The sequence below is a fragment of the Aulonocara stuartgranti genome, assembly GCF_965226115.1.
Source record: "Aulonocara stuartgranti genome assembly, chromosome: 7".
Taxonomy (NCBI): Eukaryota; Metazoa; Chordata; class Actinopteri; order Cichliformes; family Cichlidae; genus Aulonocara; species Aulonocara stuartgranti.
Genome location: NC_138945.1, coordinates 47,083,063 through 47,105,592, shown reverse-complemented (window position 1 = coordinate 47,105,592; position 22,530 = coordinate 47,083,063). Strand labels below are relative to the sequence as shown.

Here is a 22,530-nt window from a genome sequence, read left to right as displayed (position 1 = left end):
TGTTTTTTTTTTTCTTGTATCAACATGTATTGTAACATATCCATGCCACTGTGGTGTCATCAGAAATATTTCCAATGAAACTGATGTGTTCACACATTCATCTGTGCAACAGGAGTGTGTATGACTGTGCATTCCATTTTTTCCCCCAATACTTCGCCAAATTATAAACGTGTGCTACATGTTTTCACGACGTGATTGTGCATTCGTCAGTGGGAAATAGTGTTAGATTTCTAATCAGCAACTTACAAAGAGCTCTCTGCCTGTGAGATTCCATCATTCGTAATTTGTGGACAGTATTTATCAGTATTAATAATACAAATATAAACTTCTCCTTATATAATCAACTTCACAGTCACTCAGCGTCCTTCTACACTTGCTTAAAAACCTTTGAAGAACAACACAAGTACCCCATACCCGAGTGTATCTAAAATACATTTTAATCTTGCTGAAACTTGTTTTCACAATATTGTTTACAATATTAATTGGTCTTCATTTTCTGCATCCTCGCTCGGGTCTTCTTTATTGTCTCTAAACAGAAACTGTACAATCATGTTCATGTAAATTGTTCTACATCAAGGCACAAGACAACAGCCGTTGTGGGGGGGGCCTTGGGTATGCTGATCTTTAATGGCGTCCCTCTGGCACACAGGAAAAAAGGATACCCTCGGGAGGGAAGGGAATTATAAGCAATGTAGAAGTATGTATCTTAAATCGGGAGGTGAGGGAGTGGGGAGTGGGTCTGGGGTTGGGTTGGCATGGAAGAAATGTGCTCTGACGAGGTGATAAGCGGAAAAGAATAAAGTGATACCACTGCTGCTTTCATTTTATTTTCCAATGATACGGAAATATAAAAAAGAGGAATGATTAGGACTTTTTTTTCTTTCTTCAGGAGTTCATTTGTTCATGTACATAAAGTAAAGTGCCTTTTTTTTTTCTTTTTTTTTTCTTATTTGCCAAAAGCAAAAGGCTTCACTAACAGGATGAAAATTAGGAGATGTCCCGTGGGGTCTTTTTTTTTCCCCTGTTCCTGGAGGAATGTGAAAGAGTGGATAAAGGGCCAGTTCAGTGTTAATTTTCTGGTCAATTTTGTTTTTCTTGATTTATCTTCTCAGGTTATTTCTGATGTTTTCTCGTCAGGTTCTCAACCCCTGAAAGACAGAAATGAACGAGACAGAAAAAAGAAAAAGGATGTAAATTTAAGCTGGCTGTTTGCGTCCGCGTGTAAGTTGGACAGTCGGAAATTTTTATCAATTTGTGAAATCAAAAATAAAAGAAAATGTTGTTGTAAGTCTGAAATTCTTGAAACCAAAGGAAATCTATAAAGAAAGTCATGATTGAAAAGGTGTTATTCACCATTTCCCAGATGGGAACGCTCACATCTGGATGCTTCTCCTCCGCCTGCCGAAAGCCTTGGCGCCGACATTGGTGGGGACGAAGTTGCTGTTACCCATTCCCCCCGACCGGCTGAGGAAGTCTGCCAGACGGTGAGTCACACAGGTTGCCGTGTTGCAGCCTCGCTTCTGTGCTGTAACGCTGCTTCAGGAGAACAGAAAGGGGCTTAACGAAAAGATTGGGCCACTGCCATCCATACAATAATGTAAGACACAGCTATACACATTAACGCTAACATCAAAGAACTGAAAGTACATCAAGTTTGGATTTACAGCTTAAAAACAGAATGCATCTGAGTGTTTGTCTTACCTTTGGACTCGGTGACAGCTTCAGACAAAAATTTAAAGGCTCTAAAACTCTTATTTAGGCCCATCATTTAAAATGGCCATTGACTGTCTGCATGGGTGGCTACATGTCTGTTTTAGAGTCCTTAAGAATGAAAATGACCTAAGCCTTCCTGGTAGAAAAATACGTTTATTGAACAACAAACATGGTGTCGCATGAGTGGATCATTTATTAACGTTTAGATTAAGTGATCGCTCTCAACTCTTGAGTTTCAGGGGCTTTGAAATGCCATCAAATTACTCCACATACAGTACACAGAGATGGATGTATGAATTGGCTCCTGAATTACACTTGTGAAAATCGTCTGAGATTACAGGGACAAATCATTCTCTGCCAAAAGAAATATGGGGGGGAGAAAAAGAACTGAAAAACTGCAGTTCAAAGTCATAATCTTCATGTCAATCAAGCAGGTAATATCAGCATGCACGTCCCATTCCAGAAAGAAACTGGGATGAGGAGAGGAAGATGACAGAAGAGAAGGACGGGGGAAAGAATGACAAAGGAAGAGGAGATGCGGGAAAAGTAAAAGCGGGTTTAATGGATGAGGAGGAAGGGGTTTAGATGCTTTCAAACGTCTCGCCGTAGCTTGCATAGCTGTCGCTCTCAGGCGCACTGCGCTTCTTGCCGGGCGTTCCTGCTCCCACGTTCGTGCGAGGGAAAGTCTGCAACTTGTGCAGCTCCTGAGACAGTTTACCCAACACACAGGTGCTGAGGTTGGAGCAGCGCTTGGTTAAGGGCCTGTCCATGCTGTCGAGGAGGGGACACACAAAACACATGCATAGAACAGGCTCATAGATACGGGGAAAACATGCGCTCTGTATCTCTTAAGCTTTTTTTCTCTCTTTCCATTCACGCATCATTTCACTCACATGCATTTCTTTCTCATGCCATTGCAGGTATAAACAAAGTAAAAACATCCCAGGTCCTTACAGCATCATGCCACTCCCCCTGCCCTTCCCAACATTCAAAAACTTGTCATCCATCCCCTCATGCATCAGAACCTCCACCCCCACCCCAGTCAGCCTTTTACCCATAGAACAAACAGAAACCATTTGCTTCCCACTGTCATGCAGCTCCACTTAATTGACATCATGCACACTTATTTGTTTTGTTAAGCATACAATGTTCACATGCCCGGCAGGCTGGTTCAAAATAGTAGTCTATCCACGCAAGTCAAAATCAAATGCATCCATGCGGGGGCAGGCTCATGACAGAGAATCGGGTTTCGTTTTTTGGGCTTTTTTTGGAGTCACATGTTAAAACTAAGATGTTATTCTTTGATCTGCCGAGAAGTACATACCTCCTGGCCTGACTGAACCCAAGTGGGGAACTAAAGAAATGTATTTCCAGCACATTAAAGTAAAAACAGGATTTGTTTCCCAATAACATCCCTAAAAAATAGCTTTTTTTAATTTTACCTTTTTATTTAGTCCAAAACCAGTTTCACTTTCCAGTTTCTCATTAGTCAAATCCTTGGCTGGTGGTTTCTGTGCAGGGTGGAAATGTTAAACTAATTTTCAAAGGTTAAACTAAATAAGATTCATCTGTACCTGTTTCCCTCAGTTGCCTGCTGCTCCAGCTCCTCCGCCGTCATCTGCACAAACTCCTTCACAATGGCGTTGAGTAACCTTCGCGCTTCGTAGTCCGTGAGCGTGACTCGGTCTGACATGGACTCTAAACCCGGTCTGTGGTTAGAAGTGGAGTGGGGGGGAATTTAGGGGTCAGAGTGGTTGAGGGGAGGGAAACGGCAATGAGATCAGCATTAATGGAAATGCTCCGCTAGGGTTACACCTGCAGTGAAAAAGGAGGGGTGGTGGGTTGAGTGGGGATGTTGGGGTGGGGTAAGGGACTGGTGAGGACTGGGGGGGCAACAGAGACGTCACCACCTCCGTGAGGAATGACGTCTGAGTCGGAGGGCCCCTGGCCAAAGCTGGGGGAAACAATCTGCAGAAAGTGCCCCTTGTGAGAAAGAAGCTGATGTATAACCAGCTTTAGAGTTATTACAAAATCAATAGCTTCATTGGAAAGGGGGGGCAGGAGGGGGAACTTGAGTGGGGACTCAAATTAATATATATATCTCTCTCTCTATATATAGAAAGATATATGCATATATAGAGATAAAAACTGAATTACATTTGTTGTGTTTCCTGTGCTTTTAATTTAAGTACAACTTTATCCACTTATATTGGAAGTATTACAAGCAATACATATATTTAAATAATATATGTATTTCATTTAAAGCTACCATAGATTAAGACTAAACAGAACAACTACAATGTTCTTTTCTGCATACACACATTTATTTAACCTATGTTGTTACTATGGCGTTACTATACAACTTTCACATCTTACTCTATTTCTCCTGTTTAATAAAAAACATTTTATGTTTAAGTAAAAAAAAAAAATTTAACCTGCAGAGTCCAAGTTCCAACATACTGTTTTTGCATAAACCCTGCCCATCTTTTCTACTGGTTGTTTGCGGTAAGTCTGTTGAGCTGCAGAGAAAAAGCAACTTAACAGTGAGAAGTGTAAAAGGCAATTTCCGTGTGTCTCACCTGGCAGGCGCGGCTTGTGAGCAGTACATCTGGCAAATGACCAGGGCGTACGCAACGAGGAAAGCAGAGATCTTCAACATAACCATGGTCCCCTACACGGCAAGAAAAAACAAAAACAAAACTCCACATCAGCTTCTTGTGCTTCCATTCACACTCACACACCACTGATACAAGAGCTCAAATCTCCTAAAAGTATAGCTACAAACCAGCATGCAACTAGAAACTGCCCTTGTCTAGTCTTCTTGTGTTGTCAGGAAGAAGGTGCAAAAAGTGTCATTCCCTGTGAGGCGAGCTTTAGTTCGCCTTACATCTGAGCTTACTGCTCTCAGCTCTTGTCCCCTGCTGAACAATGCTCCCCTGGCTCACACGCGCCTCCAAAACGGACCGTTCCTCCAGAATATCCAGCTGAGAGCAAAGAACAGGTAGTTCTCTCATGTCGTATGCTGCTGCTCCTGGTGTGTGTCATGCCTGTGTGGAGTGTATGCATGTGTGTGTGTGTGTGTGTGTGTGTGTGTGTGTGTGTGTGTGTGTGTGTGTGTGTGTGTGTGTGTGTAATGGTAGGAAGGGGTCCTACATTGTGCGATGTATGTATCACTTGCTAATGCTGGAGGAGGAGAAGTGAAGGGGGGGGACTCCATGCTTGCCAGCTCCCTTGGGGACCAGTGCATTAGTGTAATGAGCTGCCAGCTCTCTCTCACTCACACACACACACACACACACACACACACACACACACACACACACACACACACACACACACACACACACACACTACCTTAAAACAACACACACTCACTCAACCCTGATTTCTCCTGCCCATTTTCCTCTGTCACTTGCTCTTCTTTACTTAAGCTTCTTCTCATTTTCGAGTGCCTGCCTTCTCATTCACGCTTTCCTTCTGTTGAAGCAGCGCACTGGACCTTCACAAAATGAGCAGGGGTAACCCGGTGGCCACACTCCATGCCCATAACCACCACTGTCACATCACCGTCTTACATAATGACTCTGGCTGCACATTGCATCTGACCCACACACACACACACACACACACACACATGCCACCACCCTATAAGTAACAATTTCAGTCTAGTTGTAAAACTTCTAACACAACATCAAAAGTTGTCACTTACCTTCAGCGATAATCACCCAGCAAAATAAAAAATAAATATATATCTCTATGAAGCTCTATGCAAACCACAATAAAGTTGACTTTCTCTCAACTTAGTGAACAACTCTTGATTCTGTTGCGTGCAGTGCCAACGCACCAGCCTATATACCCCACCACTTGGATTTGTGCATTGACTGTGTAGGTGTTTAATTATCTGATGCCAGCCAATCGCATTGCTCTGATGCTAAAGCGAGCCAATGGGATTCCTCCTCTCAGTCCTGGCTCACTAATAAGAGATATGGCTTTGCGTTTACGTCATTCCTCAGTCACTAAGTGCTCCATTCACAAAATCCACCAGTCATTTGGACCATTTGCTATCCCCAATTTGCATTGATGTCATTAATTAAATAGGAGGCAAAGCAAACTGGTGTCCGTGGAGAAGCAACACCAGCAATAAATATTTTAAGAACTTTCAAAAAAATGTTACAATTCATGCTATATCCCAAATGCCAAATCAATAAGCCCCCCCACATTCCCCCACAACTCCACCCAACCGTGTAAGCACTTGCAGGCGGGGCCATCTGCTGGGGATGGATGTATACTACAGTGATGCACTCTTAGGTTCTTCATTCATAATGCTGCTCAGATAACACCAGCTTCAGCACTACACCCAGCCCAGTGTAGACTATCTACAGTCAGCTTATGTAATCGAATCATCTTCTTATTGATTTGATTTGAGGCCATATCATCTGCTTCGCTAGAACTTATAGAGTCATGGCACTTTGCATATCAAAGTTTCTGTTTAAGTACTTTCAGTCTACAAAGCAACTGTGCAATTGTTATCTTATCCAATTCAATCTGTTATCAGTATGATTCACTTTAAACATGGTCCCACTCTCACAAAAGCTTCTGCTTGTTCTCTGTTTGCAGTACAACTCGAGCTAAGTATGACAACTTCCCTTCCCACAACAGTGAAACATCAAAGTGTATTGAGTTAATAAAAGTGATACCACAGTCACTTAATGATCGCTGCTGCCCGGGCCTCCTCCCACACACTGAGCAAACGAGTTGTCCTCTGTAAAGACCAAATCGATGACAGACTCCGACAAGAGCCGTTTCTCAAAAGCAATTACACAACTGTTTGCCGTGGACCATCCTCTCTATTCCCTTCCTTTTCATTAGTGCACAGGCTGTGTGTTTTTGTGTGTTGTGTTCACTCCTATTTTACTGCGCATACCAAAACCTTTTTTATTTATGTGTCTGTTTGAAATGAATGCATATCTGTCTGTGTGCACTCACAAGCACTGCATAGTGGACAAAATGAATGGGCGTCCAGTAGGGGTGTGTGTGTGTGTAAGATTATCTGTCGGACTAAAAGAAGGGGAGGGTTTGCCTCTCCATGTCTGCGTCATAGAGGAACCCCATTAGGCAGGATGAGCCTTTTAGTGCTATTGAGCCACAAGACTCAGCCATGTCAGACGTTAAATCAGAGCTGAATAGACAGCTGCCTGGTCTCAAGCCACATCCGTGCACCTGCATTGCTACCTGCATAACTCATGCGGTGATGGAAGAATACTGGGAGTCAGCAGGCACTCTCAGATCAGCGTCACTTATTTTACCTTCCTTTGAGTGTTTATTTCTGATGTACACTGGGTCACGGAAAAGTTTAAATGAGTTCCTATTGAGGTGAGTAAAAACAAAATCTTTAACCATCCCTTAGTAAGACTGCTTCTGACCCCACCACCACCCCCACCCCGAGCTATACACATATTTCAACTGCTGCTTTTAAAGGGAGCCACGTAAAATGGAGCATTATAACATTCATGGAGCTAGAATTTGTTGCAAGATAAATGAATTTTCCCACTTCCCCACTCGAGTGCACAGACATTAAAAGAAAGCTCCAAATGGACTCAGGGAGGACGAGAAAAAGGATTGTCTGAGGTGTCCACAGGTGTGGGACAGAACGGGTCTACAAGGGAGTATAATCACAGCCTTACTTTAGTTATTTAATGCTTTTGGATAACTGAGGAGCTTAAATATGTCAATAAACATATGAGTGTGTGAAAGTGTGCATAGAAAACACACACACACACACACACACAAACAGAGAGAGAAAACAAATGATTAGGAAAAAATCTGTTTATTAAGATGAGTATTTGTCCACTGTAAGCACTTGTGTGTTTGTACGTCTCTCTGCCCTTTAAAAATGGACTCGACAAAGAGAGCATGGAGCAGCTGTGTCATGGTTAAAAATAAAGGTTTTTATAGGTGCCCTTTTTTAGTTTTCACCTGACATCATATGGTTTTAACACTCAGTGGCCAAGTACATCTGTTTAACTGCTACTGACAACAACTGACTGTCTTTATTCAAGTAGACATGGTCAAGATTGCCTGATGTTCAAATTGTGCTTGGAATGGAAATAAATGTAAAGTACTTTGAATGTGTGATGGTTGCTTGAGGAACCAAATGCAGACTGCAGCAGACGAAGGTGAAGCTGAGTGTTTATTGCTGAGCTTATGAAAGCATTTAAGTCCAAAAACAGAAAGAAATAACTGGAAAACATTAGTGAGAGCACAACTACATGGGGCAACTAGACAAAGGACAGGAGGAGACTTAGACACAAGAGGTAATAAGGGAAGAGGAGATAAAGATACTATCAAAATAAAACAGGAAGTAATTACACATAGATACAAGGCTTATATACAACTTTGAGGAAAAAAACAAGACATGGGGGGATTCTAGGTTCAAACTTTTAGAGGGGCTCATATTTACTTTTTCAAACCTCATTTCACTTTACAGTGTTGCCTTCAAAAGAAACTTAATTAGTCGGATGACCTATTGCAGTGTCTAAGAATAATTCAGGATGAATAATCACAGATTTCAATATGATGAACTAGTTTTAAAGTGGACGCTTAAGTTATCAATGATCAAAAGCTCAGTCATGCTGACCACAACTTTCTTAAGTAAGTTAACCAATGATTTGCAGCAAAGCAGATAAGAGGAGAAACATGCACAGTGTTGTTTCAGTGTCTTAACGACCCAGAGGCCATTCACACAGACATCAAGTGCTTAAAGTAGCATTATTCAGTACAGAAACTATAAAATCACCATGCTACTTCATGCACCTTGACAAGAAGCAAACTGGAAATAAAGCTGCTTTCAAATTAAGGTTTTTTGAATTCATACAAAACCCTCTGATTAATGTACAAAGTCAGCACAGAGCATCATGTACCCCAGCTCCAAGAGTAGATAGTGTGATAGTGATAGATACCGTACAATATAAAGCGCCTTGAGGTGACTGTTGTTGTGATTTGGCGCTATATAAATAAAATTTATTTGAAATTAATTGAATTGAATTAGATAGATTTTCTGTCACATGAATGTAGTGGCAAGCATGTTGAAGCCATGCTTAGTGATATGAATCCTGTAAAATACCACTATTCATATGAATGGATATGTTCTAGAATGCCCAAGTTTGCTACTGTAAAGCACACAAAACATGTAAAATTGCTCTTCTACAACCTCTCTGTCCTCCTTCTCTCCCTCCAGGCTTTTCATTTCTTCTTTGCACTGACAGTCACACACAAATATATTGTATTCAACTAGAAAATAACAAAAAGATAATCATATAATAATTATTATGAGAGCAGGTTAAGAGTTTCACATTTCATAACATTATAACACACTGCTTAGTTATGTGAAATCAATGAATGTGGAAATAAAAACAGAAGCTACGTCGACTTTATAATTTTTTATTGACTTTTTGCTCCTTGGTCTCTCCCTTTCTCTCCCTCTCGCTCCTCCTCTCTCAGTGTTTGTGCTGTCACCCAAAAATGAAACATAACAGTGAAAGAGAATTTACAACTCAATAAAAGGCATAAACGGATCCATATCAATTTACTGCAATATACAGCTGCTGGCCATTGACATGTACTGCCTACTGACTTACTTTCGCCTGGAACTGGAGTTGTACTGTAAACATACAATGAATCCTAATTTGCCCAGAATAGGAATAGAAATCGTAAACAAACTAAAATTATAAAATCAGTCGGCTGATTGGCTGATCACAAGCAACATAACACTAGACTAATAGCTCTAACAGCTACAATGAGCTAATTAGGTCTGGTGATCTAGCTTACTTTAACTTTTTTATGCTCTTTAGGGAACAAATAAAAATAAGGAGACACTTTGTAAGTCACAGCAGCTTCCCTGTATGATCAGAACAGTTTACATTTCAGGTAAAGTGTGTTTTAAATCTGCACTACTCATTTGTGTCATGAAATTACCTCTTCATCTTTCTGCCACAGCAATGCAAACCTGATATATTAATGATGAGCCACTCTGTTGATGCAGTGCCTCTATTTGGGTGCACTGTAACATCATGACATCAAGAACAGTGGGGATTAAAACCTTTTTCATTATAACCTGTAACATCTTCAATAGACAAGTTGGGAAAATACAGTGTTTGAAGACAATGTGAAAAAAACAGGGAGGTTATGGGTTACCCTGAAATCTAGGGGCGCTTGAACACCCTTGAACACCCTTGAATACCCTTTAAAATTTCTACAGTAAACTTAGGTGTGAATGAAACTATACCAAATAACCCTGAAGCAGAATACTAATGGAAATAATCATTTAGGAAAAACAAATAAATGAGACTCAAAATTGTAAAAAGCTACTAATCAAACCAAATGGGCATTAAACAATAAGCAAGAATTCAACAGTTCACAGCTGAAAACCCTGGCTCCAAACCCCAGGACCACAACAGGTCTCTGGGCAAAAATGCCTTGTTAATGTCAGAGGTCGGAGGACCAGATTGCTTTAAGCTGTTAAGAGGGGAATGTTAACTCACACAACTACTCATTACAACCAAGGCATGCAGAAGGACTTGAAGGCACAACACAAACCTCATGGCAGATGGGCTACAAGACTGCACCAGCTGCCACCCGGTCAGCAGGACAGTTTAAACAGACTCACCAAAATGAAACAAATGAGAATTGGAAAAGACACGGGCTGGTCTGCAGCAATATTTGGGGCAGGGATAGCTCAGTAGGTAAAGTGGTCGCCCCATGATCGGAAGGTCGGCGGTTCGAATCCACTTAACGGCTACCCTGAGGTACCCCTGAGCAAGGTACCGTCCCTACACACTGCTCCCCGGGCGCCTGCTTAGTGGGCTGCCCACTGCTTCACTGAGTGAATGGGTCAAATGCAGAGAAAAAACAAGTAATTTCCCCATGGGGATCAATAAAGTATCCATTATTATTATTTGAATGGTAGGGACAGAATTTGGTATAAACAACATGACAGCTTGGATTGATCCAGCTAAATATCAACGGTTCAGGTTGGTGGTCAAAAAATGGCACGTGATAAAGCTCAGATCATGTCAAACTGGTTTCTTGGACATGATACTGAGCTCACCGTACTCAAATAGCCTTCGGGTCCAGCAGTTCTCAATCCCCCGGAGCACCTTTGAGAGGTGGTGGAAGGAGAGTCACATCATGGATGTGCAGCAAACAAATCTGCAGCAATTGTGCGATGCCATTATATTAATACAAACCAAAATCTCAGATAAATGTTTTGTAATCGATGACAGGCAAAGATTCAACTTGTCAACTTGTCCCACAAAGAATTAAAGCACTTCTGAAAACAAAAGGGAATTCAACCCAATACTAACAAGGTGTACCTAATAAAGTGAGCAGTGAGTGAATGTCACGTGAGCAAATACAGACAGACTCACAAACACAAACACACACACGTCTTTGGAGGCCAAACATCCAGTGAATCCTCTGCGTGCACTCGGCATGCTTACGTACACGTGCTCATGTTTTTTAGCATTGGTTTTCCTTCTGGGTCATCTGTATCACACTTCACCCGGGGGAGCTTTCAGCACAGACCACCCTGTCCCTTTAAAGTTTCCCTTCAATTCTTGAAAAACTTTGAAGCACTGAGTCAATACAGTAACCTTTGAAGAACCCTCAGCTTAGATCAACACACTCACCCTAGTGTAAGTTATCACTGGGAACACAACTGCTCCTGAGGTAATGTTAGATGTTGCCAAACGTGCTACATTTACACACAGAGAAATGAATGGTGTCATTGCTGAACATGTGAGGCTCCCCGTAATGTCTCAGTGTAAGTTTGAGTTAGTTAAAAGTGTGATGTAGAGGTGTTCGGTTTGCTGCACACTAATGAATCACAGCATGAATTTAAATACACACAAGAGACACGTGTAGAACTTTCTGCTGGATATATCGTGATTTTGTATCTGACTAGGCAAAGCACCTATTTCCCGTCTACAACTGCCTTCCATGACGGTTGTGTAGAACGTATTTTTTTCAAAAAGGGTGATTTTGTGAATTCACAAATGTCATCTTCCCACTGAAATCTGAAAATGTTGAAATTTCCCAAAATCTGGTGATAAGTGGTTTTGACTGTACTTTACCTGTCAGCAGGTGATGTATAAGTGTCCCTACAGCTGCAGTAGCTTGTCAGTTAAATGAATCATTCTAGTTATAGTTTAAACAGTGCTCTCATCTAACTATATAGTAAGTACTCTTAATGCAGCTCATAGTAAATTGGACAAAAGCCACGAAGCTCATATTTTGGGCTGTGCAAACTAAGCTATTTAACTATGTTTCCTTGGGGTTGATTGTGATTACTTTTTTGCATTTCATAACCTTAATTATAATCACTGAAAATAAACAAGTTTATTGAAACTGAAAACAGAAATTGTTGCCATATTTACAATTTCAAATGGGAAATGCTCTTATTGTGTTGGTCTTTTCTGTTCTTAGATACTCACCTACCAAACAGCCTTAATCATTATAAGTTGAGCTGAGTTGAGTTGAGAAGTACTTTTATTTGTCAGTTGCAGTTCCCCGCAACTGAGATGACAGACCTTGCCGACCGTACATACAATACACAGACATCACATTGGGGAGACGGGTCAGGCTAAGTAGCAAAAAGGAAAAACAATGAAATATGTAACACATAAGGGCAGTTCAGGAGAAAAAAACAAATTTCTGTTCATAATGATCCCCAAAAGGGAGTCAGCATGATGAGAAAACAAAAACTCCATAGCACATAAGAAGCACAGATATCATCACACAGTAAGACTAAAGCATAAAGTCTATGACATCTTTTTTAGTTTTCTGTTTTCTCCACCCATCGTGTTACGTGGAGATGCCACAAATTTCCTGTAACAGAGCCATATTTACACTGTGATGGCTGCAAATCCCTACTTTTTCCCTCCTTTAGACGCAGATTTTTCTTTCAGTCTGTGTACTGTATATGCCTCTCCCAGGACTGTAACACTGTACCTGTACACTAGAGCCATGCACTGAGTTTTCTCCAGTAACCTGCAGGGCTAAAGATGAAGCAAGGTGCTCAAAAGCCTTCTTGAGGATGACTCTAAAACCAAGTCAGTCTCCATAGATCCCACTTTAGAGTAAATATATTGGGATTCTGAAAACATGTAAAAATCCTTCCCAACAGGTTTTTAATGGGACATTATGATATATTAGTTGCTAGTTTTCTCTGTTGCTCAATATAGAAATTTGCCTACTGCCAACCACTAGTATCAGTATAAACTAACTATTTTCAGGCCTTTTCGGGTTTATTTTTAAGCACATAGCTTCCAGTTGAGTTTATTTCCATTACTGCTTGGTGTCCTTATTTTACAACTCTGGATGCCAGCAGGCTGACCCACATTATGCCTCCAAGCTTTGCTCTGGCTCAGAACATAGCTACTACATAAACCAAATAAACATCATTCCGTGGTTTTAAAATGACCAATCAAATAAAGAATGATGTCATGCTCCCGTAATGGAATATCAAGGTGGCCAGCAGTTGCCTCGATACTCCATTATGAGGCTAAACCACAAGACATTGTGTTTGTTCAAGGGGCACAGCTCTCTGCTGACAGCTGTTGCTCCTGCTGTCTCCACCTACATAAAACAATTAGGGTGAACTTAGCTTGATATTGGATATTGGATCTTCACCGGATATTTGTTTTTTCACTTTCAATAACTTAACGAAAGCAAACAATTAAAACTAGAGTAATGATTGCATCTTGTTTCTTAGAAAAGAGAGAACAATTTACAACCACTGGTTTTAATACTTAAAGTGCCGTCCACGAATAAATGGAAGCACACTGGTTCACACCAGTTCTCTGGAGCTTGATGAAGGACATTCTGAGAAAAGGAGGAAATAACTACATAGCCAATGGATACAGATGACTGACTTTTTAATACTCTTGAGGATGCTTTCTCTTGTCGCCCAGCAATTATTCTGCATCACACTTGAGCATATTGTCAGTCACTGAAGGCTATTATTACATTTTAACATTGCTACAACATCTCAAAGTTAAAAATATCCTGAAGTCCTAATGTCACTTTCATTACTTATAAGATGGTAGTATCATTTATGTTGTACACAGGTCAGATTAAAATTCTTTGTATTAATTGCATTTCTGTTGTGATATTTCTGAACAGAATCCATGTCAAAAGTTGTTTCTGAAGGTGCATTATTTTATTGCATAGCCATGAAAAGTTTAAACTTGCTGTGCATACATCTGACTAATATGAGTACAGCATATGAATACAGACAGGTTCATACATAATGCTTTTCTACTCTATTTGAGCACTCAAAGCACTTTATACAACAGGCATCTTTCACTCAAGTACTTCTTTCCAGCTTCCAAGTGCTTTCTATCAAACACTCACACTCCAGCTACTTAGTGCAACTGAAGTTCAGTGTTTTGCCCAAGTACCGTTTCTCAGAGTGGAGCAACCAGGGAATGAACCACCAACACTTGGATTAGTACATGACCTGCGCCCTATCTCCTCCTTAACAGGTTTGCCAATCTCAACTCAAACTTTGCACCAACATCATCACACATACAGAGATTATTAAAATTAACGTTTTCAGAAAAGACTTATTATAAATCCCAATTCATTGGATTCTTTTGGTCATTATCGCCCTGCCAATAAGATTTTACGTTCTCCATTTGTATTTGTTTCATGTTCAATGTGTTGCCTGTACATAACTTTACTGTCACCAACATTTGTTTTCCTGATGGGGTTTTGTTTGAGTCACCACTCAATATGGAATAAAGAAAGTGCAGCAGACTAGTTACTTGAAATGTACATTCAGGTTCTTAGGAGACCGTTAAATCACTCTCCAACAAAAAATAAAAAAATAAAAAAATCTAGAGGTAAGAGACTAAATGTGAATTTTCTCTATTAACTGTGACACCATTAGACACAACAAAAACACAAGGATCATGTCAAGGATACGAGAAAGATCAAAGCAACGATATTTCCCATTTTCAATATTTACCTTTTATTTTTACATCCAACGTTTGCAAATTACCTGACATTAGTGGACAATTACCATTGCACAAAAGCTAGACACTGATGCAGACATCAAGGACATGCCATAATATACTGATAGAGAAGGTCCACATCTACACCTATGGCACTACAGCATATAAATGTGAGGAGTGATCTGCATTCATCTATAACTAAATAACTTCTAATTATAGACAAACTCAATTTGACTAATCATTCATAGTCACATCTGTGATAATGACTTAAGTAATGTGTTCCACCTAAGGAGATGGGACTGATATTATAGGTTGCAGAGTGTGATATAGTGAGCACACTAGGTTACTTTGGTTTATTGCTGTTGTTACTTTCTTGGCTAATGTAAACCTGAAACATGTGGAGTTATGGATTTGACTATACATGGAGAAAATGAAGATAAAGGTGGGACTGTTTGTAGAAATGCCAGAACCAGCAATAACCACCTTTAAGTTGTCTGATGGCTTTTAACTAGAGGGAGGAGAATGCATCAGTTTTGTAGCATGTAAATTAGTGCTTGCTTGGATACTTAAAGCAATCACATTGTTATTATTGATTAATCTTATTAATTTTAAAACCAATCATTATTTCAAAAAATGTCTGAAATTTTTAAAAAAACCTGGTCATCACTTTGCCTTTTTTTTATTCACTCAATAAATGTAGAAAAAATAAAGAAGATGCTCTTTGTGTCAAAAACTAACAACTTCAACGTTCCCTCTTATCAGGACCTCGAACTAATGATCATAACATTCACTCATTTAGTCATACTGCTTGAAATGACCCTACGATAAGTGTTCCAGAAGTACATATTACAAGTTAGGTGGGGGCATGGGTAGTGGCACAATTCCTCCTACTTTCAACCAGGAAACTGTAATTTAAGTTATGTCTGTAACCACTTCAAAGTGTTACTCATGGTTGTATAAGGATTACTTGAGTATTGCTAGCTTAAAGCAAGATGTAAACATGGGGTACGATAACTGCATAAGGACAAACAGCCTATCGGTACAGTCTCAAATGTTGCAGCACAACGGGCATAATTGGTAACCAAGAAGAAGGTTTAAGAAGACTCCAAAAAGTCTTAGGGGTGTTTCTTTGAGATCAATAGTTTTGCTGACGCACAGAAAAAGACTGATCTTCTACAAGGACCTTTGGTAGCTCCGTAAAAAACAAAAAAAACAAAACAAAAAAATACAAAGTTAACAAGAGCCAACTTAACAAGCTGTGAATATAACCAGTATTCCAATGTCATACTTCTCCAAGTACAGAAACTATAAATAATCATTAAAAGGATGGAGTGTTGATTGGGTCAAAGCTGGGTGATATGATCTATACAGCACTGCTCACCGCTGGGCACATCCCAGTCAGTTAAGGGCAGGTCCATCCAGATAAATCACTTCCTGGGGAGAAAGAAAGACGAAACAGCACTTAAGTCATTATCCAACTGCAGCCTCCTGTAATGGCTCTCAATCTCCAAATCTAATCAGTGGCTTGCCACCACAAAGAAAGCTAGCCACCTGATTAAATGAGAGTTCAAATGAAGGAACTGGTGTCACTTTGTGGTTTTACTTCAGGACGAACAGGGATGGTGTTTAAACACCTGGGGCGACGTGTCCATCAGGATTAACAAGAACGGTCTTTAGTAAAGGATGTGTACCTTCTAGCAGGTGTTAACACTCCCAGAGCACGCTGTCTTGTTTGTTCAACCGGAAGAACAAGAGTGACTGAGCAGAAGGTCGTGCTAGTACTCTGGGATAGGTCATCAGTAAAAGAAACATGTTAAATGTCAAGGATGCGAGCAGGGCAGCCGACGTTTCCAGGCGTTTGCTTTTGTTCATCCCCAAGACATTAAGGAGATTACATTCAATTGTTAAAACCTCAAAGCATCAATCAGGGGCCTTTTGCATTGCAGCGTAGGAGGGATGTTGGCACTCTGACTGACTCACTGTCTGAACCCCCTGGGCTTGCTTGTATCTACTCCACATTCATTCAAGAAAAAGAAGCAAACAAGAAAAAGAGACCTCTCAGCAATCAATAGCTAGACACTTACAAATGCTGTGGACGTATAAAGCAACACTGAGGAGACTTTGTGCTTCCAAAAAGTGCCTGTTGTGGCTCCTATTTATCATGATTACACAAGAATGAATGAAGTGACTTGACTTGTAGAAATATGGTAGCAAGAATTTGAGTTGTGTGAAGATTTTGCTTGCCAGCCAGACTATATAAAACATTAGGATTCTGTTTCCCAGACATGGATTAGGCCTAGTCTAGGCTTTTTTCCCCCCAGTGGAGATCTTGATTTAATTATTATTTTAGTCATTTAATAATTTATTTCATGCACAAATATTTTCATATAAAAGAAAGCTAGCAGACTTAGATGCTTACGCACATGCAGCTTAGCTTTGGTTTGGATTCATTCCATTTCTGGGACTTTCTAGATGAAGACTGAAGGCAGCACTGGGCCAATCAATGGTATTGTGGAAAGTCTAATAAGGCAGTTAGATGAGAACACTGTTTAAACCTCACCTATGCTGAAACGATTAAATTATTTGTAGTTTAGCAAATCCTTTTCAGTCTAAAACCACAGAATTTCAACCAGAAAGAGCAAGTGCTGTGAAAACATTGAAGTGATGAAGGACCAGCAGTCATCTTGCAATCCCTTTTGCCAGAAACTATATATGGAATCGAGCTAAATTTAAAACCTAGTTGACACACTTGATATAACTGGTAAACAATCAGGGCGGCTATCAGTCACCTATACTTATTAAAGCAGAGCACAATTGTGCCCTTTTAACTTATCGATACCAATGAGATCTTGTGTAGTGCAACCATTATAGCTGCTTGAATACTCTGTATCTTAGGAAAGAGCAGAGTGACTCAGGCTGGTACCCTGTCAAAAGCTGGGCAGAGGCAAGCAGTTCCTCTGAAGTATCTTAAGGAAACTTGGCTCTCATCTTTGGAGTCATTTCAGATTCAATCACACTTGATCAACTTGGACTGCATCCCGTGGTATTTATAGAAAGTTAAACGTTATGCGGTTATAAAGCCTGGCCGAAACCCAAGAATCTGCCATCGTTTCTGCCTCTGCAGCAAAGCTGAGAGTTGGAAATTTCCGGCTTTTAGTGTGGCTCAGAGATGCTTAAATTACAATGAAACTGAGGAAGAAAATCTTCATGAAGAGGAAACATAATATACATTTAAAATGTGCTATTCTTTTGCAAGTTCAACTTGTATATCATTTCCAGGAAAGGTCTAAGCTATTACCTCTGTCTTGAATGTTTCTTTTGCCTGTTTTGCATTATTTTGTGCATTCTGTAGTCATCATCCCTTTAAAAAACTTGCTCTCATTTCCAGAGAAAAATACTGCAATTGTGGACCATTAAATTCCCGATCCACGAACTTGATCTTTCGCTTGTTATGTCACTCTTGTTGAGTTAAAAGAGTCTACCAGTTAATGGTTCAGTCGGCCTGGCAATGAAATTAATATAGTGTGTTCAGCCCTTGCATTTTTTCCCTCTGCCACCAGAAATGGGACAGTTTTTCCAATCAGTCAAATGCAGTTAAAAGCACCCTTCACTCGTAAAAGCCATTATTGTGACATGATGGATCCTGAAGCACAAGAGGCCATTAAGGGAGTTTAATGAATAGATTAGTAAGAGCAGCCAGGTGTCTCTAGAACAACACTTGATCACACGCCCACCGAAGTTCAAATTGTGGCATTGCCAGCTGGTGTGTGTATAAATACAAAATCTGATTTTATTTTTTTTTAGAAAAACTGTGATTTTTTTTTATTACAGTCTATTAAAATCTGGCACAGAAAGGCTTCACTGAAGATATAAACTACTGCTTAAAGATTTGGGATCATCCAGTAAATGTCATATTTTTGATCAAAGCTACTACTGCTTTCATTCACCAAATGAGTTGCAAAGTGAATAGTGAATATATCCAAGACATTGACAAGGTTGTAAGTAAGGATTTTATTTTTATCTGTCACCCTGTCAATTTGTTGAACTAATCTAAAAAAAAAAACTTTCCCTGATGCTCAATCAAGCGCTTTTCACAAGTTGGATTAGCTTGATGGGCCTTTCTCATCACAGCCAATAATACAACAATTCTCTGTGGGGTTTAGGTAACTGTGCTGGCCATTTCACTGTAGGTCAAGGTCAAGGTCAAGGTCAGGTTTATTTATATAGCACATTTCCAACAGCCGATGCTGCACAAAGTGCTTAACAATAACAATAAAATTAAAAACTACAGTGTAATACAATAATAACAATAGAAACAATAGAATAGAAGAATTGAAACAATACTAACTAATTCAGTACAATAATAACAATAGAAACAATAGAATAGAAGAATTGAAACAATACTAACTAGACAAAAACAAGCTGCTTGCTTCTTTTCTCAGTGGTTATTGTATAGTTTGGAGCTGAGATTTGGGTCATTTTACAAAGGTCAGAGTAAATTAGCTCCATGGGATATGGCATTGTAAAATCAAGTGACTTCCTTGCTCAAGATCCCATTTCTCATGTCAAAGTAACCTCAAACCATCACATGTCTTTAACATGCTTTACAGGTGGAAGTGACTCATCCTCCTCCATGTTTTTATGAGTCATTCATCTCACAAATGACCCCAAACCCTAGAACTTGGGTTCATTTGTCCACAATATAAACCTTTAAAGACTGAACCAAGAAATAATTGACAGAAATCTGCATATCAAAGTTTAAATTTGTATCTTATGTTTATTTAGTTTTTTTTTTTTTTTTGGGGGGGGGGGGGGGTTGGCAATTTATTGCTTAAAAATATATTGCGCAATTTATTTCTTTTTGGCTGGGGATCATACTGATGATCACAAAACTCCTGTTTGAACTACGATACACTTGGTTTTATTTATTATAATTTAAATTTTAGGAGCCAAACCGATGCTCAAGACTCGAGCAAAAAAAATTAATTCTTATAAAAGCAGAAGAATTTTTAGCTGTACTAACAGCTTTATGATTGTCTAATGATCAGTTAGCCTTTTAACATGATAAACCTGCATTAAGTAACAGAATACAGCATGAACGCCTGTTGAACAATTCATTTGTAATCAGAAAATTTGATTTCTAGATTTTGAAAAATCTCCTGTCAAGTCTTGGCATGTTGGGAAAAAATATTCTAACTATGATATTTCAAACATTACTTTTTTCTTCATTTTCTCTAAAATGGTCCTGCAGTTTTCTCCAAAACATTGAGTATAGGGTAAGGGTAGTTGCTTTCTATCTATCTATCTATCTATCTATCTATCTATCTATCTATCTATCTAGATATGTATGTATAAATTTTACTATTTGTTTACTTATAATATTATAACAAATGTCTCTTTTTCTAAAAACATGAGCTTATTTCTAAGTGACCTTCTGAGTGGTCTTGTATAAATATGTCTAGACTTTAGTGGCTATTTCATTGGATTTCCAAAACAGGCAAGTCTAAAAGTCAAAAAGCATAAATATCAAACTGAGGTAGCCTTTCTCTGTGACCTGGAATTCCTCTGCATCTAGCTTCCTTCATATCTGGGAGTATTGATTGGCACGTCCCGCTGTCCTAATTTAACATCATGCTTTCTTCGCTGTAACCATACAACCATTACGTAATGCCAGGATTAATTCCAGCATCGAAGCTGATGACATGATCAAATACCAATGGTTCTCGAAGCACAGTTGATGCCTTTTTAGAGCAGCCTGTAATAACTTAAACTAGACACACGTGCCCACGCTAAACCAGAAGCTCTGACAGAAATTCCATGATAAGCACACAAATGTCACATCACATGAAATTTAAAGCTGGTGGATATTTCAATTAGTTTGACAGAACGATCTGATGGCTTGCCGTCTTCAGTTGTCAGTTACATTGCACATTATTTCTCTAACTCCACACTCTATTATTGTTGTGTAACAACCCATTCTTATTGACACCACCATCATTACTGATCACCATTACTTTCAATGATAAAGACATATTGCATTCTTTTAGACCAGTGAAAAGGGAAATATATTTAGCAGCATACCTCTATGTTTCTTTTCTTGCCTGTTTTTTAATATTTTTTGTCACATCTGTGCTGCTTTTCATAGTCAACATAGAGCAAACCTGCACCAAGGTAGTCCACCCTCTGCGCAGTATTTACTTTTAAGGGAATAGCTTTGTATTTTCCAAAAAGTTGATTCTTCAGTGTTGTTTTTTGAGTTCTTTTTTAATCTACTTTATCACTTTTTTTTAGTGCAGTAAAAACAACTGCAAAATGCAAGCTTTTTTTAAATTAAATTTTATTTAAAAGCAAGCTCCTCAACAGAGGTAATAATGAATTAAATTTACAAGACTGTGTAAAAATTCAAGTTTTGGATAAGCCTATCTGAGGAAAGTGTGAGCATTATACCAGTTTCTCCTTGCAATGTTTAAAATTAAATAAAATATATTTTAAATGGTAATAAGAACCCCAAAGTTAGGTCACATGCGATAGCTACTAGAAACCCTCCCCACTGGAGTATTATTTTGCTTTAGTGGTAAATATATATTTAATAATCATTAATCATTTATTGCCACATAATTTTCACCTTCTGGGGCCCCTTGGTTTACAATCTGGAAGTACGTTTCTTAATGAGTAGTGGATATAATTTAATCATTCAACAAAGGCTGAGCAAATAACAAGGAACAGGAAGACATGCATGACGCCAGCGTGAAACACTGCACTGAACTTTACATGAGTCAGAAATCAGACTGTTGTATCACACAGCAGAGTGGCTTTCATGTCAAGCCTTCGTCTACAGTGAAGTACATCATTGTCTTGATAAAATCTGATCACTTGTGACAACAAAATGAAAAGTGTGACTCATGGTAAAGCTGAGTTGAAGGCTCATCCCAACTTCCTCCTGTTCATACTAATATCAAATTATGTGTCATCAGGAAAAAAGACTGACAGCCTGTGCAATTCAGATAAATCAATTAGATTTCAACTGATTGATATCAGCTTTCTTTTTCGTTTTATCCGCTTTCAAAAATAATTTGTGCATATGAAATAAATCAGCGTTGAGTTAATCAACACAAGACAATGTTCTCATCTCCAAAAGTGACTGCTCACATTGCCTTTATTCCAAAGCTGGAGTGCTAGATGAGCAAATGCAATTAATGCTTAAATGTTTTCTGGAGAGCCAAAAGCAATGATTGGATGTCTCAGCTTTGTAGGCTTGGCATCATCAGATGTTTCCGCTTTGACACTGACACGAGGTGACAAATGAACAAATGGTTCTGCTGTGTTCATTTTCAAGTTAACTCAGATGCTGACATCATCAAAAGTCCAACATCTTTACAGTAAATGACTGCATTTCCTCAGACATGTAACGTGATGACGAGAGACAGCGATGACAGCAAATCTTATAATTCTGCATACATGACAAACAATTTCTGTAATGTTTTATTTTTGGTTCAGTTAAATCAAAAGTTAGACTGAAATCCAAAGAGAAAGCATTAAGTTAGAGGGTGGCAATCAAGAGTTTATAGAGTCTGATCCAAAGCTGACTATTTTGGATCAGTCCGAGTTCTTCAAGTTTAGCTTCATATAACAGAGAAGCCTTTTTAAGTATCCATGGACTATGCTCAATTGAACCATACGGCTGGTAGCCCGGTTACCTTGTGGGTAAAGTTGAGACCATGGCTTTGACAAGTACTACGAAAAGGTAGTAAGATTATTTGGAACTAACTTTTAAACTGCAATCAGCTGTGTGCTACCAGGATTC

The 22,530-nt window shown here is 39.2% G+C and overlaps 1 protein-coding gene across 4 annotated transcripts; it reads right to left on the bottom strand.

Moving 5' to 3' along the window:
* Positions 1-16,127, bottom strand: LOC309711478 (calcitonin gene-related peptide 1-like). 4 transcript variants are annotated; one of them, XM_082541830.1, is made up of 5 exons: positions 16,108-16,127; positions 4,293-4,384; positions 3,288-3,422; positions 1,354-1,536; positions 1-1,148 (listed from the first exon to the last, which is right to left on the bottom strand). In XM_082541830.1, exons 1-4 carry the CDS (start codon positions 16,117-16,119, stop codon positions 1,374-1,376), a joined length of 402 nt encoding a protein of 133 aa, XP_082397956.1. In that variant the 5' UTR covers positions 16,120-16,127; the 3' UTR covers positions 1-1,148; positions 1,354-1,373. The 4 variants fall into 4 exon arrangements, with proteins under 4 accessions (XP_082397956.1, XP_082397957.1, XP_082397955.1 ...); XM_082541831.1 differs by having other exon boundaries at positions 1,354-1,533; XM_082541829.1 differs by lacking the exons at positions 1-1,148; positions 1,354-1,536; positions 16,108-16,127 and adding exons at positions 1,559-2,484; positions 5,423-5,519.
* Between the last annotated feature and the right edge of the window lie 6,403 nt (positions 16,128-22,530).

What these genes read in the sequence shown, in the direction of transcription:
- LOC309711478 (XM_082541828.1), bottom strand. An exon ending in TCACAAGCCGCGCCTGCCAG is followed by an intron (nt 3,423 to 4,292) that starts GTGAGACACACG and finishes TTCTAACCACAG; the next exon opens with ACCGGGTTTAGAGTCCATGT. An exon ending in CAGGCAACTGAGGGAAACAG is followed by an intron (nt 2,485 to 3,287) that starts GTACAGATGAAT and finishes CCTCCTCGACAG; the next exon opens with CATGGACAGGCCCTTAACCA.